This window comes from Talpa occidentalis, unplaced genomic scaffold (assembly GCF_014898055.3).
Source record: "Talpa occidentalis isolate TD23 unplaced genomic scaffold, MPIMG_talOcc4v2.1 talOcc4.11, whole genome shotgun sequence".
NCBI lineage: Eukaryota > Metazoa > Chordata > Mammalia > Eulipotyphla > Talpidae > Talpa > Talpa occidentalis.
The window spans coordinates 61,054,650-61,074,387 of NW_023601104.1; the positions used below are offsets into that span (position 1 = coordinate 61,054,650).

The 19,738-nt window shown below is 39.1% G+C and overlaps 1 protein-coding gene across 3 annotated transcripts in view; it reads right to left on the bottom strand.

Annotated features, from left to right (window-relative positions):
* L2HGDH (L-2-hydroxyglutarate dehydrogenase) overlaps positions 1-19,650 on the bottom strand; it is a 38,302-nt gene extending 18,652 nt beyond the window's left edge. For 2 of the 3 annotated variants that reach the window (XM_054690290.1, XM_037503295.2), the window contains exons 1-5: positions 19,494-19,650; positions 15,437-15,552; positions 14,896-15,047; positions 13,272-13,403; positions 699-861 (exon numbers count right to left, since the gene is read on the bottom strand). In XM_054690290.1, coding sequence (XP_054546265.1) covers positions 699-861; positions 13,272-13,403; positions 14,896-15,047; positions 15,437-15,552; positions 19,494-19,630 — 700 coding nt within the window. In that variant the 5' untranslated portion in view covers positions 19,631-19,650. Of the gene's footprint in view, positions 1-698; positions 862-13,271; positions 13,404-14,895; positions 15,048-15,436; positions 15,570-19,493 lie in introns of all 3 variants that reach the window. The other variant, XM_037503296.2, reaches the window with a different exon arrangement.
* Between the last annotated feature and the right edge of the window lie 88 nt (positions 19,651-19,738).

Sequence of the window (19,738 nt, forward strand, 5' to 3'; positions counted from 1 at the left end):
TCAAATATTCCAACAGCAAATAGAAAGCTTACAAGTCATTCATTTGGTTTTTTAAAAAGATGCCAAAGCAAAACAAACCAAATTTTAAGTGTCATCTATAATGTGTGTGTGTGTGTGTGTGTGTGTGTGTGTGTGGAATGGGTTGGGAGTTGGGGAGTGAGGGGTTGATGCTCAGAATGGTCAAGTTATGCCCTATTCACTAAAATTGAGTGGTGCTTGCATTTTTTTGTTTTGTTTTGTTTTGTTTTTTTGTGGGACCCTCGCCGGTGGCCAGGGATTGAACTGGCGCTGCAGAGGCTGCGGGCAACCTCGCAACCCAGCGCTTAACTGCTGCACCACCAGGGGAGGCCCGGTGCTTGCATTTTTAATAAGACTTGCCAAGGGATTCTGACTCTAACCTGCAACATAAGGAAGTATTTGGGGGTTAATTTTTCCATAAACAGTCTTGGCAGTTCAGGTCTTTAGGACCAGCCAGAAGTATCCCATCAGGAACCAGTTCTATCTGTTAAAAACCCTCCAGAAGTCTTAGTTCTCCCAGGTACAATCAATTCCTTGTTCCTTCTGCACCTGCTTCCATTTCTATGCCCTACTCTAAACTCACTCCTGGTGGCATCTACCAGCTCTATCCCACACAAAACAGTTCCAAGTTTCCGTAGAAAGCAATACAAGTATTCAAAAGAAAAACTAGGATGGCTTACCATCTTCACTTCTTGAAGGACTTTCTTTGGCCATTTCAATTCCTTTTACTTCAAAATTGGTCAAGACAGAGCCACCTGCTTCTTGGAAGTCCTGGGCAAATGACAAAGCCACCTGCTGATAGTCCACAATGCCAGTATATGGGCAGTCAATAGCCATTAGACCCTGGAATAGGATTATGAAAAAGTCAAAACAATTCAATTCAGTACTGTTAGTACTTACATACATCGAGTACATATTTCAAGATTGAGTATATGTTCAATATTTTTTTACTGATTATTTTGAGGGGTAACACACATTCTTCTCTCTTGGCAAAAGTCTGATAGTCTTACAGAAAAATAAAAAATAGTTTGGCCCATTAAGTACCTGAAGTTGATTGTGAGTACATACATAACATGTATAAGTGATAAAGGAAAAAATACTAATTAAATAAGAAAACCCCTCTAATCAGGAAACAATTCTCTTCCTTAGAGGAGTGAATCTGCCCGTCTTTTTCAGTTGTCACAGTGAGCTTTTCAGTTTCATCCCTCACCATATCTGACTCCGATTCATGTCTAATTCTGAGCCAAATTCTGTATCACCAAACAATTATGTTTCAAGTACACTCCACTAAGATTTTCCCAGTAGTATACCTTATGTTATCTACAATCAGCAATAACTCACAGATGTTCTAGTTATTCACAAAATTTGCAGAGCATTGATTTGATTTGCTGCAGATTCTATCTTTAACACTACAGATATTGAAGATTTTATGAGAAATTAAATTAATCTCTTAAGATTATATGAGAAATTAACACACTGAGTTTTCTGTTATGTTGCTACATTGTTTTATTTTTGCCACTCAAAACATATATAAATTCATATTTATTTTAATTTTTTGGAATAAATGTTGAATGTGACATTGGCATTTCCTAATTCTGAAGAAAAGGATAAAATCATATTTTCATACACTTAGTATTTACTACAGTTAGATGAATCCCTGGAAATAGCACCATTTTCTGTTGCCTTATTGTATATACAAGGATATCAGTTCTCTCAATCAATTCTCCCTTAGAGAGTAACCTATTGTAATTCCCAAGATAACTAATGCCCAGAAGTAGAAAGCAACAGCTAAATGCTTGTTTGGCCAACACAACATTGTTGTCATTATAATTTCGTCATTACAGTATCTGATAATATTATTTTAAATCTTTCTTTCTTATGTTCACTGCCTTACCTCTACCTCAATACATTTACCTGCTTAGCCTTTAAGAGCTTTTTACTTTGCCATCCATCCCTGACCAGTGCTTCCAAATGATCAGATCATATTAAGGGTAAAGGCTCAGAAAATACCCAATAATCTCTCCACAAACTGAAAGCAATATTTACCAAATGTCACCATCTTCTTGACAGTCTTGCTTTAAGAATATGAGTGCATTTACGAAGCATAGGAAATTATTTCTTCTATTTTAATACAGTAGATACATGTAAGATCCTATATTAGACCTCACATTGCCTGAAAATCCCTAATTTTACGTGTCAATAGCTATAATTCAACTTCAATCTATAAATAGAACTTATGTACAATAAACCCGGAAGCTACTTAGGATAATACTTAGAGTTTAGTCACAAAAACATCTTTTCCTAGCTAGAAGGGATCATGCTCAGCAAAATAAGTCAGAAAGAAAAAGAAAAATACCGGATGGTCTCACTCATAGCAGGAATTCAGAAAACCTAAATAAGAGACCAGGAAAAAAGACTAATCAATGCAAAATAATAATCAAAATCAATAAGCAACTATAAACCAGAGACACACTATGGAGTGGGGGGATTAGGGAGGGGCAGGGAGAGGAAGGACTAGAGTCAAAATAACGGAGGGGGGTGGTGCAATTGTATGGGGAATATAACCAAAATGAAAATGCATACATTGTACAAAGATGAAAAATGATGTAAGAATTATATAAAAATAAAATATTTAAAAAGTCTTTTTCTAGCATAAAACTATGTGATAAATCACATAGTTATTAAATGTGTTATTAAAGAAGAATAAAAACATGTTATAAAAATGTTTCATATCAGGGGCCTCCCTGATGGCGCAAGGGGTTAAGCACTGCACCATGAAGCAAACCGCAACTTCTGCAACTCCAGTTGGATCCCCAGCCAGCCAGTGGGCAACCCACATGGCAAAACTGACCTCTCCTGACTTGACTACTACTCCCCTCAGCAGTGTATTTCAGTCAGTCTGCCTGTTCTGTTCCCCACTCTGTCTCTGGTAAGAGACACCTCCCTGCATCTCTGGCCTGTGCCCCAGCTCTTGTATGCATAAATAAGTAAATCTTCAATGGTTATTTGAAATACGAAATGTTCTCATTATTCATCTCATTAACCAGAACAATGCCTGACACACAGATGGCACTCAAATATTTATTTACTGAATGAAATAGCTTTTGAGGTCTACTCTCCCCTCTAGACATTTTTTTCCCCTCTAGACTTTCCTCCTTTTTTTTTCCCTTTGTAGTCTTAGCTTTGCCCTTTCCCATGATATCTTGGCATGTCCCAACATATACATGTAAGTTGGAGGGAAGGTGGGGTGAGTCACTGCTGTCAAGCACTACAGTGCTCTAATCCAAATTGGGGTTACTGGACAGGCTGTCCATGTCTATTACCTAGAAGGCTGTGCATTCACTGTCCAGATTAAGCAGATCAGAGCTTGAGATTTGAGGTCATGGCAGTTCAGGTGGCTGGAAAAGGACCAGGCAAGCAGGAAAGGGTAAGAAGGGAATTGGAAATCACTCAGGAGGATAGGTGAAAAGGAAGACAGAAGAACAGAAGAACATCTGGCTGACCCATCGTTGAAGAGAAGGTAGATAGATCAGCCCAGCTAAGGATAGAAGAAACAGGATTTGCCCAGAAAGAGGGTTGTCCACAGCTATCTTCCAAAGCCAAAGTTTAGAGGCAGTTTAAAATTTCCCAGATGCTCCCCCTGAGGGTACTTAATCCTCTTCTTAAAGTGACCTGGTCCAAGAAGTCCATTAAAGTGGCCCTGAGAACTTTTTTACTTTCTAGAGGGCTTGGCAGAAAGAGAAGTGACTCTGTACCATGGAAATTTTGCCCATCATTCCTAGCAGTGGTGGTGAGATCAGGGGAGAAGGGAAAATTTAATCAAGACACCTTTATGAAATAATCTGACTACATGTTCCACGATATATTGCAACCCTTAAATATATCTAGGCATTGATCATTACAAGGTGACATCACATAAAGTAGATAATTTCTGTGGGAGGCTTCCAAAAAATGCTGGATACACCTCTTATTACACTACTTACTCATCTTTCAAGTGTGGCTCTCTCTGAGAAGTCTTTCCTAAACTCTCAGTCTAAGCTAAAAGTGTTCCATTACATTGGTACAATACAGAGTATTCTATGTAAATACTCATCACTGTATTAAAATTATATCTTTGGTTACACTCTAACTTCCTTTGGGTTGATGAGCAGTCCTAACACAGTGGTTGGCTCATAGTAAAGGAAAAATGTTGGTGGAAGTGAACAAAAAAAATATCAGCTCTGAGTCAGATCTGGGGGCGGGGGACTCTTTAGAAGCTGTGTGATCCAGGGAAAGTAACTTAACCAGTTTCTTCATTTATAAGACACACAAATATGTGGAGATACATAATTTGACTATCTATGTCCTTATCTACCTCATTCTCAGATCTGTGAGGCTCACATGATTACGTGTAGAGAACAGCATGCAGACTTCCAAGGTACAAAAAGTTGGTCTGTGTTTTTAAAGCATGATATAAAGAATCATGAGTTCCTATTCTTATATCTTTTTTTATAAAGATTTATTTATTTATGCATACAAGAGCTGGGGTATAGGCCAGAGGTGCGGGGGGTGGAGTGAGAGGATTCACCAGAGACAGAGTGGGGAAAAGAACAGGCAGATTGAGCTAAGTACACTGCTGAGGGGAGCAGCGGGAGAGTCAGGAGAGGTCTGCTGCACCATGTAGGCTGTTCCCTGGCTGGCTGGGGATCGAACTCATGCTGCAAAGGTTGCTGATAGCTTCATAGGTTGCATCTTAACCCCTTGTGCCACCAGGGAGGCCCTCATATCTTTTTGAAGTCCCTGAAAAAGATACTCAAGAGACTACAACTGTTCTAGTTGATTTGCCAGAATCTTTCAAATGCCCCAAATTTCAGTGCCATCACAAAACGAGTACTCCTATTTTTCAAACTTCACAATTAATATTCTTTTCACATCAAGACCAACTCTACAGTGGGGTCAGGAGTACCTATAATCTTTTCTTTTTTTTTTTGCATCAAAGTTCAAAACTAATCCAAGTTTTCATTAGTAAATAAAATTGAAACACGTGTATTGTACCAATGTAAGCACCCTTTTTAAAGGTTATAACTTGTTTTGTTTTCAAATGTCAAGGTAATACTTCATTCAATAGATCAGTGAGACTTTGAAATCTTAGTTTCACCACCAAATTCCATAAAACTACATTAAAACTATAAAACAAGCACAGGTTTAGTGCATTTTCAGTGCATTTCAGCACTCAACAATTTTTTGAAAAGCAATGTGAAGCGATGGCAAATGGAATTATTGTTTTTTAGTGGACTGGACTTTTTTTATTTTTATTTTTTTTTTTTTTTTATTTTTTTTTTTTAAAGTAACCTGTTTGTTTTTTTTTTTTTAAGATTTATTTATTTATTTATACAAGCACTGGGTATAGTCAGAAGCGCAGGAGGGTGAGAGAATTCACCAGAGCCAGAGCGGGGAGCAGAGCAGGCAGAAGGACCGAAGTACACTGCTGAGGGGAGCAGCGGGCGGCAGGAGAGGTCTGCGCGCCATGTGGGACCCTCCTCTGGGTGGCCGGGGAGCAGCCGGGGATCGAACCTGCGCTGCAGAGGCTGCGGGCAGATTCACAACCCAGCGCTCAACCACTGCGCCACTGGGGAGGCCCTATTTTTATTTTTTTTTAAAGATTTATTTATTTATTATTGATACAAACACTGGGTACAGTCAGAAGCGAGGGAGGGTGAGAGAATTCACCAGAGCCAGAGCAGGGAGCAGAGCAGGCAGAAGGACCAAAGCACACTGCTGAGGGGAGCAGCGGGCGGCAGGAGAGGTCTGCACGCCATGTGGGACCCTCCTCCGATGGCCGGGGAGCAGCCGGGGATTGAACCGGCGCTGCAGAGGCTGCGGGCAGCTTCACAACCCAGCGCTCAACCGCTGCGCCACCGGGGAGGCCCAGACTGGACTTTTTTTTGAGCAACTTTCACAGCAAAATTAAGTAGAAGGTACAGGGATTTTCCATGTATGTTCCACCCCCACATATTTATAGCCTCCTAATTTCTTTACTTTAATACTAATATTTTTTCCCTTGAAGTATGGCATTAGTCTAAACAACCAGTTCTGCTATAAACTGAATTGTCTGTGTGCCCCTAAAATTCATATGTTGAAAGATAATCCCCAGTGTAATGGCATTTGTAATGGCCTTTGAAAAATGATATGGATAGTTTTCATGGATGAGATTAGCACCCCTAAAAAGGAGACTTCAAAGAGCTCCCTCATCCCTTCTGCCATGTGGTTGTCTATGAAGAAACAAATGGACCTTCACTAGATATCGAATCTGCCAGATCTTGACCTCAGGCATCTAGCCTCCAGAAATGAGAGTAGCAAATGTTTTTCATTTATAAGTTACCTAGTTTAAGGTACTTTGTTACAGCAGTCTGAACTAAGACAGGCTCTGCATGGATTATTCACAACACTGGTTTTATGATCTCGTAGGATTTCTCTACCATATTTTTAAACAGCCAATTTTACTCTGTAGAGGAAGTGATATAGGGAATATACAGAATAAAATAATGAATTACAAGCAAAACTTTATGAAAGGAGGAAAAATAAACCAAGAGGAAAAGAACAAACATAATCAAGTATCCCTAATTATCTAAATAGATATTCTGAAAAGTCGACAAATCTTTCAAACAAAACCAATTTGAATATACAAAAATTAGTGAAATAAGTACATAATAACATCTACCACTCTTAAGGATTACTATATGTTGGATGGATATCTTACACATATTATTTCACTTAATTCTCAGAAAAACCTCAATTTTACAAAAGAGGATTCTGAGAGTTGGAAAAATTATAACATACTCAAGGTCAACAGTTGTTTAAGAGGCAGGTTGGAGAACCAAACTTATGTCTGTCTGACTTCATAGTCACGTTATATAGTTCACCTTATGTCAGTAAAATAAAGGACAATATATTAAAATTTCCTGAATTCCATGGGAATTACTAATCTATAATATAAAAATTATCAGATATTCTTAAAGCAACTATAAATAAGTGGCATTGATGGTATAATAGTGAGCATAGATGCCTTCCAAAAGTAAATATAAATGGTTATGGTCTCCATCTCAAAGCTCCCCCATGTCTCATCTCAATTGTACTCTATGTACTAGTATTTGATTAACTTTCTTGATTTAGTACATTTTTCATGTCATTATCCTTCTCAAATCCTTCAGTGATTCCCTACTGTTAAGATTAGGGGTTGGCCCACCAACTGGGAGAACATTTTTGCACCCAACACTAATGATAAAGGACTGATCACAAAAATCTGCAAAGAGCTGATGAGACTCAACAACAACAAAGAAAATAATCCAGTCAAAAAATGGGCAGAAGAGCTTAAAAGAAACTTCTCTGAAGAGGAAATTCAAATGGCCAACAGGCATATGAAAAAATGTTCAACATCACTTGTCATCAGGGAAATGCAAATCAAAACTACCATGAGATACCATCTTACACCAGTGAGAATGGCACATATTAAAAAAACTAGCAACAACAAATGTTGGCGAGGGTGTGGAGAAAAAGGAACTCTTCTGCACTGTTGGTGGGAGTGCAAACTGGTCCAACCACTGTGGAAAGCTGTATGGAGATTTCTGGACCTACTAAACATAGAGCTTCCATATGATCCAGCAATTCCACTCCTAGGTATTTACCCAAAGGACACAGAAACATCAATTCCAAAGAACACCTGCACCCCTATGTTTATAGCAGCACTGTTTACAATAGCTAAGCTTTGGAAACAACCCAAATGCCCAAAAGTAGATGACTGGATCAAGAAGATGTGGTACATATATACCATGGAATATTACTCAGCATTCAAAAAAGATAAACACATGCAATTTGCAGCAACATGGATGGCGCTGGAAGGGATCATGCTCAGCGAAATAAGCCAAAAAGAAAAAGAAAAATACCGGATGGTCTCACTCATAGCAGGAATCTAGAAAACTTAAATAAGGGACCAGGAAAATGAATAACTATAAGAAAGTGAAAATCAAAATCAACAAAAAACTATGAACCAGAGACACTTTTAGGGGGGCGGGGGTGGGAGGGGAGGGATTGGGGTCAGAATGGGGGGGCTGCAATTGTATGGGGAATATAACAATAAAATTTATTAAAAAAAAAAAAAAAGATTAGGGGTTGGAAAGCTGTTCTGTAAAAAGTCAGATAGTAAATATTTTTGTCTATTATTATCTCTGTTGCAACTACTTGTTTTGGCTGTTTGGTATAAAAGCAGCCATAAACAACATATAAGTGAATAAGCGTGGTTGTATTCCAATAAAACTGTATTATGGACAATGAAATCTGAATTCCACATAATTTTTTTTTTTTTTTTTTTTTTCCTAGAGGCATGTCTTATTTATTTATTTATTATTTGTTTGTTTGTTTGGTTTATACATGCACTGGGTACAGTCAGAAGCGTGGGAGGGTGAGAGAATTCACCAGAGCCAGAGCGGGGAGCAGAGCAGGCAGAAGGACCGAAGTACACTGCTGAGGGGAGCAGCGGGCGGCAGGAGAGGTCTGCCGCCATGTGGGACCCTCCTCCGGTGGCCGGGGAGCAGCCGGGGATCGAACCGGCTGCAGAGGCTGCAGGCAGCTTCGCAACCCAGCGCTCAACCGCTGCGCCACCGGGGAGGCCCTGAATTCCACATAATTTTTATATGTCACAAATTATTTTTGTTTTAACTTTTCATAGCCATTTAAAAAATGTAAAACCTATTCCTAGTTGATAAGCCACAAAAAACAGTTGACAGGGTGAATTCAGCCCAAAGCCTGGAGTTGGTCTATCCTGGCTTAACCAGGTAGCATTTGCCCACAGCTTGTAAGAAATAGACAGCCAAAATAAGGTATTCAATAAATGTATCTTCTTATCAAAAAATCAGTCATTCACTTACCATCTCAGAGAGACAAGAAATATGTAGGGAGAAAAAGAGGAGTAGAAAAGACTTAATGATCCTATAAGCAAAATATTCCTATTATTCTGAGTCTCAGGGAAGAGAAAGGTGAAATTTATTGGAGCTGAAGATGTTAGAACCTTCTCCACAGGAAGAACTAATTTAACACTATTTGGATTCCTATGTACTCTGACTTGTTAGGAACTTTACATAAGTAAGATCATATATTTTAACCGAATTTTTTTCTTTTTTTAAATGATTTATTTATTTATGCATACAAGAGCTGGGGTACAGGCCAGAGATGCAGGGGGTGAGAGGATCCACCTGAGATAGAGTGGGGAACAGAACAGGCAGACTGACTGAAATAAACGGCTGAGGGGAGCAGCGGGTGAGACAGGAGAGGTCTGCCACGCCATGTGGGTTGCTCCCTGGCCAGCCAGGGATCGAACTCGTGCTGCAGAGGCTGTGGCTTTCTTCATAGTGCGGTGCTTAACCCCTTGCACCACCAGGGAGGCTCTATTTTAACCTAACTTTAACTACACAACTAAAGATAACTTAAGAAGGAAAAAGCTATTTCTGTTCGGTTCTTTTCTTGCAAAAAGGATCTGAGGTAACTTACTAAAAAAAAAAAAGAACAAACCCACATAAATAACAATACATATTAGCATTAAACATTGAGCCAGCCAACCATACAAAATGGAAATGAAGAAATAAAATAGCTATTATTTGAAGACAACACGACTATACACAGAAAATCCAAGAGAATTTATAGACAAACTTCTAGAATCAAGTGAATTTAACAACAAAGACGAACATGAGGTCAAAAAAAGTCATATTTTCGGGCCTCCCCGGTGGCGCAGCGGTTGAGCGCTGGGTTGCGAAGCTGCCCACAGCCTCCGTGGCGCCGGTTCGATCCCCGGCTGCTCCCCGGCCCCGGAAGAGGATCCCACATGGTGCGCAGACCTCTCCTGCCACCCGCTGCTCCCCTCAGCAGTGTGCTTCGGTCCTTCTGCCTGCTCTGCTCCCCGCTCTGGCTCTGGTGAATTCTCTCACCCTCCCGCGCTTCTGACTGTACCCAGTGCATGTATAAACAAAAAAAAAACAAACAAATATAATAAATAAATAAATAAAAAAAAACATGCCTCTATAAAAAAAAAAAAAAAAAAAAAACTAAAAAAAAAAAAAAAAGTCATATTTTCATGTATACATGAGGAAAATAAACTTACTAAAACAAAACTATATACAAGAGCATTAAAACACATCAAATACCTAGAAACCAACCTAAGTGACATTCAGCAGTGAAAAATATAATACATTTTTGCAAAAAAATTAAAGATCCACATAAATGGAGAGATACATGATGCTCCTGAATTCGAATTTTCAAAATTGTAAAAATGTAAAATTATCTCTGAATGGACCTACAGATTTCATGCAAACACAATCAAAAATCACAACAGGTTATCTTGTGGAGTTTAGCAAATGAATTCTAAAGTATATATGAAGTTCCAAAAATAGCCAGGAAAATGAAGAAGAACAAAAATGAAGAACTTTTGCCACCAGATATCTATAGCTATGAAAAGGTTTAGTAATTAAGACATTATGACAGCGGTATAAGAAAAGTTTATAGAGGCCACCCACATACAGCCATCTGAGATCACAAAGGTAACACTGCAGGGTAGTGGGGAAATAATGATCTTTTTGATATAGTGTTGGGTCAACCGGAAATCTACATACATGGGAGAAGAGAAAATGTACCTTTACCCCTACCTCATACACAAACATAAATAAATTACAAACGGATTGCAGATCTAAACATGAAAGGTAAAACACGAGCTAAAATGAAAACAACAAAGCAAACCAAATGTTGGTGAGGGTATGGAGCAATTAGAATGCTCCTACACTGCTGAGGAGAGTATAACTTGGGACTAACACTAGATGACTCTTAGGTAGCACCTGCCAAAGCTAAATATATGTGCAAGTTATGACCTAGCAATTTCCCTCCTTGGTATATGTCTAACATTAATGTGCACATGTTTTCACAAAAATACATGTGCTATAATCTTTACAACAATATTATTTGGGATGACTCCAAGTTGGAAACTACCCAAGTGTACGTCAATAGTAGAAAGAATCATGCTACATTCAATGCTATAAACTATTACACATCAATGACAATAAGTTACAACTATATACAACCGTATGGATGAAGTTAATAAACAATACTGAATAAAAGAGGCCAGACATAAATGAGCACATACAATATGGTTTGACTGACATAAAATTCAAAAACCTATGATGTAGTAAGTCAGGACAGCAGTTACTCTTAGAGGGAAAAGTAGTGACTAGGAGCATGAGGAGAGTGCCAAGAGGCTAGTGACGTTCTGTTTGTTGATCTGGCTATCGGTCATACTTCATGAAAATATCAAAACATCTATGATTTCTGTTGTATGTTATGATTCAACAAAAAGTTCTCCCTAATTGGAGCAAATAGAAAATGAGAGTAGAAAGACAAGATGAAATGAAGAGGATAATTAGTACATAAAAATTAAAATGTTACTTAAGGGGGCCCCCCTGGTGGCGCAGGTGGTTGAGGGCAGCGCTGTGAAGCTGTCCGCAGCCTCTGGAGTACAGGTTCAGTCCTGGCCAGCCAGGGAGATACCCACATGGTGCAGGAGAACTCTCCTGACTTGCCCGACGCTCCCCTCAGCAGTGTTTTCGGTCAGTCTGCCTGTTCTGCTCCCCGCTCTGTCTCTGGTGAATCCTCTCACTCTCCCGCACCTCTGGTCTGTACCCCAGCTCTTATATGCATAAATAAATAAATCTTTAAAAAAATTTAAAAAAAAAATTTACTTAAGGCTTTGGATGCCCAATAGGAGTGGGGTACAGATGTATCTCCAGACTTCCTTAAGTGTCAAGGTAAACAGGACAAGGTCAGTTAAATGATTTGCAGTGTCCATAAGTACCATTCTCAGGAAGAACAAAATTAGTTTCAGAACTCTGTTCTTATTCTCAGAACAGGATGAGTCTCTGAAATTTCTCTGCAGGTTCTCAGAGCAAGATGTTGTGTAACAGTGAGCAACCTATGGCCCAACCACATCCTTACAACAGAGGTTGCAGTGAGTGACACTGTGAACTTCTCCACAGGCTGATGCGATAAAACCAAAGTACAATTCAGAGAGTAATTTGGGGTCAAGGAGTGAGATGGGGAGAACAAAACACTGACGTGTAGGTGTGCCACTCTGATGGTCTGCAGAGATGCAAAGGGGTGAACTGTCAGTCTATATATCCTCCAGGCTATGTCTCATAAAGAGGACTTCTCTAAACTAAACTTCTGATAAGCAACGCCTGGTAGTGAATTCAAGATCACATGCTCTAAGACAGGTACCCGGAATCCAGCTACTGCAAACCGTCCACAAAACAGTGAGGGAGGGCCTCCCTGGTGGAGCAAGGGGTTAAGCATAACACTGTGAAGCTATCCCCAGCCTCTGCAGCACGAGTTCAATCCCTGGCCAGCCAGGGAGCTACCCACATGGTGCAGCAGACCTCTCCTGTCTCTCCCGCTGCTCCCCTCAGCAGTGTATTTCAGTCTGCCTGCCTGTTCTGCTCCACACTCTCTCTGGTGAATCCTCTCACCTCCTGCACCTCTGACCTATACCCCAGTTTTTGCATACAAAAATAAATAAATCTTAAAAAAAAAACCAGTGAAGGAGTGGGAGTGGGAGATACAGTCATTCATTAGAACAGCCACTGGAACTGGGGTTGACTGATTGCCTCTGAAAGGCTATCAAAGAAAGTCAAAATGCTGAGTTAACTATTATATGATCATTCACATCACTTTCATGAAGAAAAAGCCTGTTTTAGGCAACATAATCTACAACCTACCCTTCACACTCAGACTACTTTTATCTGGCACATTTGAAATACAGACTAGACATTGTAGCTGCTTTCCCAAATAATTTTCAGTGGATAAACATCAAAATTAGACCCTCTCTGCAGGCCTAATCCTTCCTTTCTAGTCTTACCTATTATTTTTCCCCAACATGCCCTACATACCTCACCACTCACCACTCAGTGCTTTACCAAACAAGCAATATGAACTCAGATTTTCTCTTGCCTTTGCTTATGCTGCTTGGACCTGGTATGTTCATACAGGGAAAGAGGAAACCAAGTATTCATAGTGTTTGGCAATACACCCTTATACTTTACACCTCACTGTCTCTGTGACAGGATTATCTGAGTCTATGTGATGCTTATTTCCTATAAACTCACCCCCAGCCTCCATGTCACAGGCCTGAGCCCTGAATAAAAATACCCCTGTGAACATATGTATGGGGTTAGTAAATCACTTACCCTACAATACGGCTCCTTCTTTTTTATATTGTCTGACTGGATCAGCCTCAGGCCTTGGACACCATTCCGTAGGCCTCTCTCATATAGAGCCTGAAGCCTAGGAATTTCTTCTTGTTCAGTAGCTACTATAAGCTAAAAAAAAAAAAAAGAATATGGATAGAGTTAAACCTATCATCAGCTATGAAAGATTAAAAAGCTACAAAAGATTATCAACATGAAATCATAAATTATTGTACAACTCAAATTGGATTGATTTAAAAATGTGCTCTCCCTTTCTTCATGACCTAATTTTCTTTTCCTACCAAAAAAAAAGTTATCTTAAGAAAACTGCATTAAGATTAGTTTTTCCCAAAGGTGAGCTATAGTCTCAGTTTCCATTTCTGCTATCATAGTCTCTATATGTACCTTGGCCAGAAACAACCCTTATCATTATCACCCCCTCAATCCTAGTAAGGAGAGAAGCACAAGTTGCTTAGTCTTTACATGTGAAAAAGAACAAAAAATCCCATACAGAAATACCTACTTATGTCTCTAAGAATATGTGAAAGTACATTAGAAAACCAGTATTTAGTATAAAGAGACATCATTAAGAGAAAAAAAATACCCATTTTATTTTGCAGAATAAAACATATTACAAAGTATTTAGTGTGTTCTTTTGCAGAGAAAAAAAAATAGTAAAAAAATTTTTTTTACTCCAGTCTGTTTTTTCTATTTTCCAGGCAAAATATTCTGGGCAAAATGTCTGTTTGAAGCAGTTTCTTCCTTAGTACTTCACAGTTACCAGCAAAGGAAAGCACAGAAGCAGTCACAGGTAGATCAGAATTCACAGATAACTACTTCATAGCAAGAGCTAACAGAATTTAATGAGGTAATACTTTTTAAATGATAAGGTTATTTAAATTAACAAATAACCTTAAGGACAAAAGTGGACTCAAAAGACATGATCAGGAAAGTAAAACAATTTACATAAAGGAAGAAATATTTATAAATTACATACCTAATAATGATCTATTATGTAGAATATATTAAGAATTCTTATAATTCAATACCAAAAACTAAGAATATAGTTTTGTATCTTGGTTTTTTTCACTTAACGCTATGTCAAGGCCATTTTCTCACTTCATTTTAAAAAATCTTCACAGCCTCTTTAATAGTAACATGAACTTTATTCTTTAAAATTACATAGAGAAGGGGACTCCCTGGTTGCACAAGGGGTTAAGACGCAGCCTATGAAGCTATCTGCAGCCACTGCAGGGCGGGTTTGATCCCTGACCAACAAGCTAACCCGCTGGTGCAACAGACCTTTCCTGTCTCACCCACTGCTCCCCTCAGTAGTGTATTTTGGTGGATCTGCCTGTTCTGCTCTCCACTCTGTCAAGCATTTTTTTTTTTTTAATAGAGGCATGTTTATTTTTATTTATTTGTTTGTTTGTTTGTTTGTTTGTCTGTTTGTTTGTTTATACATGCACTGGGTAGGTCAGAAGCGCGGGAGGGTGAGAGAATTCACCAGAGCCAGAGCGGGGAGCAGAGCAGGCAGTGTCAAGCATTTTTTTAATTCAACGTTAAACATCATAAAAAAAATGCTAGTTACAAAATATGTCAAGGACCTAATAAAATATCATACCTTGCCACATTGCTTGTAGGAAATTCCCTTTTGGTTACAATACTCATAGATGAGGGCTGCGCCTTGTACACACAATTTAGCTTTCAGAGATTCAGGTTTATAATAAATCCCGCTATGTATGACACCACTGTTATGCCCAGTCTGGTGAACAGCTACAGAAAAAGACAACAAAGATTTTAAAAAGTACTTGATCCATCTAAAACCGAAGAAGAAAAGGAACAAATATAGCAGCCTCCCCTGGTGTCTATATCACATCTCTCCAGCCTACCTCTAATTTTACTTACAACTCTGGTGTGCAAGCTCACCCCTCACTACCAGCAAACCACTTCATTCCTTCCATGTTTATTCTCCCCACCACCTCATTCCTGCCTCAAATAACCTATCAGTAAATCAGTTGGACCCAAGTCCAAACCTAGGTTCTGCTTTCTGGAAAACACAACATAGGATACTAACATTGATATTCAGCATGAAAGATGTAGAACTGACTAAATGAGCAGGTGGTCAGGCTAAGCCCGAAGGAAAACACTGATAACATACATACCTAAGTCTTTCTCCTTTTCCAGAACACCAATGGAAAGTGATGGATGTCGCAGAATGAGTGCTCTGGCAGAGGCAAGACCCACAATTCCGCCACCAATAATGACTACATCAAATGAGCTTGAAGAGAAAATCACCTTTAAAATAACGTATATTTACAATAAACCTGATCAAAGTCACATGCATAATGTACATCATCAAAAGACAATTAAATTATTAGTTTGCAATCAATACAATCAACTATTTCTTGTAATTACACTAGTTGTTTTATATTCATGAAGAAACCTTTAAAAGTAACATGCATGGCTGGTCAGTAGTATAACAAGCTACCCCCAGCACCAGGGTGGTTAGTAGTCCAAGCTGGCTAAATCAGTGATTACTGTGTTGAGAATCACACTCACCACTAACACTTATACTTTTAAAATTCCAGTACAATATTCCTGAGGATAACCTAACATATTAAGTCTTGAATGCCTTAGCAATAATTCATAATTTTTTGTTGTTGAAAAGAAAACAGCCAGTGAGAACATTAAACCCTGTAGACAAAATAAATTCTGATATACATTCATTTCAAAAATTAGAAATTAGGTATGTACAGTGTAATTCTACAATGGGATGCTTAAAAGATTACCTTTAGCACTGACTTCATAGTCAACAAATTTATATTTTATAGGAACATGACAAATCTTGCTGTTTCTATACCCCACCTATTTTACCCCCTCCTCTATAATATTTTGATGCAAATCTTAAATGTTATCGGTAAATATTTCAATGGTATTGCTTAAAGTTTATATACAATACCATTACTTAAACCAAAAATATTAACAATACATTTTTATATCACCAAATATTTTGTATAAACTTTTTTTGCCACAAAAGTATTTATTTTTAAAACTTCTGTATAAAATTGCTAATGCAAAAGCTTTTGACATACATACATGCACATCTACAAACATAGATATACAAACAAAATACAGATAGTTAGATAATCATTGAATAAATAGGTACAGTTTGAATTTGGAGGACCTTTTTGGGATGTCACAGCTGAGAGTGCTATTCCTAATTTCACTTGTGTTTCAGCAAAAGAACATGTTTGGGGCCATTCCTAGAAAGTGTACTCACACTGACATTGTCAATGTTAGTATGTCTCTGTCAGACCTATCACCAAGTAAGACTGCCAAAATAAGAAAAACCAAAGTAACGATGCCTTCTAATCACTGCATCACATCATCCTCATCTCTTAGTATCACTTCTCATTATGTTTTCTCATGGTTTATGTATTAGCTGCCATTTGTAATAGAGAAGACACTTACGTTTTTCTCCATAATACCATATATAAGTGATTGCTAGAAAAAAAATTCATTAAACATTTGTGAGAAGAAAGGATTAACATAATCAGAGATCCTCTGTACAAAAAATTGTGTGAAGAAGAAAAGAGTAATCCTAACCAAATGTAAAGATATGGGAAAGTTTTCAAAATTGGTTCCTTCAAGGAATATTATCTCATAGACAGATAAGGCATGAACATATGTTAAAGCATGAGAAAGCTGGGAAATGCCCAAAATGTAATTTGTGAAGCAGGTCACATCCATAACTATTTCTGTAAATTTAGCATAAACTTTTGAGAAGAAAACAGGAGAAAATCTTCAGAATCTAGGACTAGGTCAAGAGTTAATACCAGGGCCTCCCCGGTGGCGCAGCGGTTGAGCGCTGGGTTGCGAAGCTGCCCGTAGCCTCTGCAGCGCCAGTTCGATCCCCGGCTGCTCCCCGGCCACTGGAGGAGGATCCCCCATGGCACGCAGACCTCTCCTGCCACCCGCTGCTCCCCTCAGCAGTGTACTTCGGTCCTTCTGCCTGCTCTGCTCCCGGCTCTGGCTCTGGTGAATTCTCTCACCCTCCCGCGCTTCTGACTGTACCCAGTGCTTGCATAAATAAATAAATAAATCTTAAAAAAAAATAAAATAAAATAAAAAGAGTTAATACCAAAGGCATAACCCATAAAAGAAAAAAAATTGATAAACTGGACTTCAAAATTTAAAACTTTTGCTCTGCTAAAGACCCCGATAAAGGATAAGAAGACAACCAACAAATTGAGAGAAAACACTCACAAACCACGTATCTGACCAAAAAAAAGCTCTTATCTATACTATATATGGAATTTCAAAACAAATAAGCCATTTAGAAAATGGGCAAAAAATATGAACAATCACTTCATCGAAGAAAACAGATATATAGTTAGCAAATAAGTACATGAAAAAATGTTCATCACCATTTGTCACCAGAGAGATGCAAATTAAAACTACACATAGATTACTACACCCCTTTAAGAATGACTAAAATTTAAAAAGTGATAATATGAAATGCTGGCGAGGATGAGGAAAAAGTGGATCACATATATTGGTGTTGGAAATGTTATGTCTTGGAAATGCATGGCAGTTTTTAAAAACACTAAGCATACCCTTACTACATGTCTTAGCGACTGCACTCTTGGGCATTTATTTCAGAGAATTGAATGTTCATACGAAAACCTGTACATATGCTCATAGCAGCTTTATTCCAGCCCTAAACTGGAAACAGTTTAGGTATCCTTCAACTGGTGAGATGTTTAAAAAAAGAAAAACAAAAAAATTCATACCATGGATGCTACTCAACAGCTGAAAGGAACCCCCAATTAATATAGCCAACATCTTGGATGGATCTCAAGGACATTATACTGCATTAAAAAAAAAGCTAATCCCAAAAGGTTACATACTATGTGACTCCACTTATATAACAATCTCACTTCTTTAAATGACAGAATTATAGAGCATGAAAACAGATTAATGGTTTCCAAAGGTTAGGGTGTATATAACTATAAAAGGGTAGATAACACATGGGGTATCTTTGCAGTGATGGATCATTTCTTTACCTTAATTGTGGAAGTGGTTACACAAATTAAACCATATGATTAGACGACATAGACACGCAAAAACCGATGAAATCTGAACAAGGTCTGTAGATCGTACCAATGTCAATTTCCTGGTTTTGATATTGTTCTATACTTATGAAAGATGTATCATTGGGTAAATAAGAGCACAGGAAATCTCTCTATACTATTTTTGCAACTTATTATAGACCTATAATTATTTCAAAATGAAAAGTACAAACAAAACCTTAACTAACCCTACTTTTCTTTCCTTAAGAAAAGCTTCCCCCAAAGAATTAACCAACCATATATCTCACAGTGAATCACAAACCTATTGCGATTCTAATTCCCCTCTGTCCACTGATACACAGCAGTGTCAGCTTTTGGAACACCAAAGTTTAATCACTCCCTCTTCCTAAAAAACCTTTAAACACCTGCCAAGACTCTGAGAATAAATAAAATGTGTAGCTAAAATAAAATAAAAACCCCGTGATGTCTGTCAGATGTCATTCCACCATCTCGGTTGAGCCACACTCATTGCCCACCTTCCAGTCCTCGAAATAGATAAAAACTTTCCAGTTTTGAAGTTTTTGCACAAACCATTCCCTCTACAGAAAACAGAGAGGGTTTTCGAATATGACCTCCAACTTTAAATTCCAGCCCCCTGAATTCGGCAGGATTTGATTAGCCACTGAACTGCTTCTCACAGGGGCAACTTTATGCTGCCTGCGCCAGGAACTGGTTGATTTAAGATCGGTTTCAGATCTTCAGCGTTACACCAGGATTGCCAGCCAATAAACAGCATATTTGATTGCTTAGCTCCTTTAATCCTCAAAACGACCACCTATGGGACAGACTAGGATCCTATGCACAAAATGAGCCTTTAAGGAGCACTGGTCCTCGGTCCAGGGGTTGAATCAAAGCTAGAAGTGCTCTTGACCTCCACTCAACATAGCCTATCTTATGAGCTCCTGCCCACAAATGCAGCCTTCTGCGGGTAGCCTCAAGCACCGGATGTTGGAGTTTGGACTTCAGAGGACGCCAACCTTCTCTCGTGCCCAGGACAGGGGAGCCGAGCAAGGACATAGGTTCAGCACCAGGAACCTCTAAGAAAAGCAGCAGCGCAGGCAGCGGAGGCGGGCCAGCGGCTACTCACCTGGTGCTGGCTCTGCGGCCACCCTGGCATAGACGCCTGGGCCTCCCCGGCGCGAGCCTATTCGCGGCAAAGCCCCCGGGGAGGCCCCCGCGGGCCCGTCCGCAGGCACCGCCCAGGTAACGCAGCACCGACAGCATCTCCTGCGCCCCCTCCCCTTCTGCAACCCCAGAGGTAGCCTCTGGAGTACCGGTCCAGTGCGCTCTAGCCCCGCCTCCCACGCAGCGACCAATAGGGCGCGCGCCGCC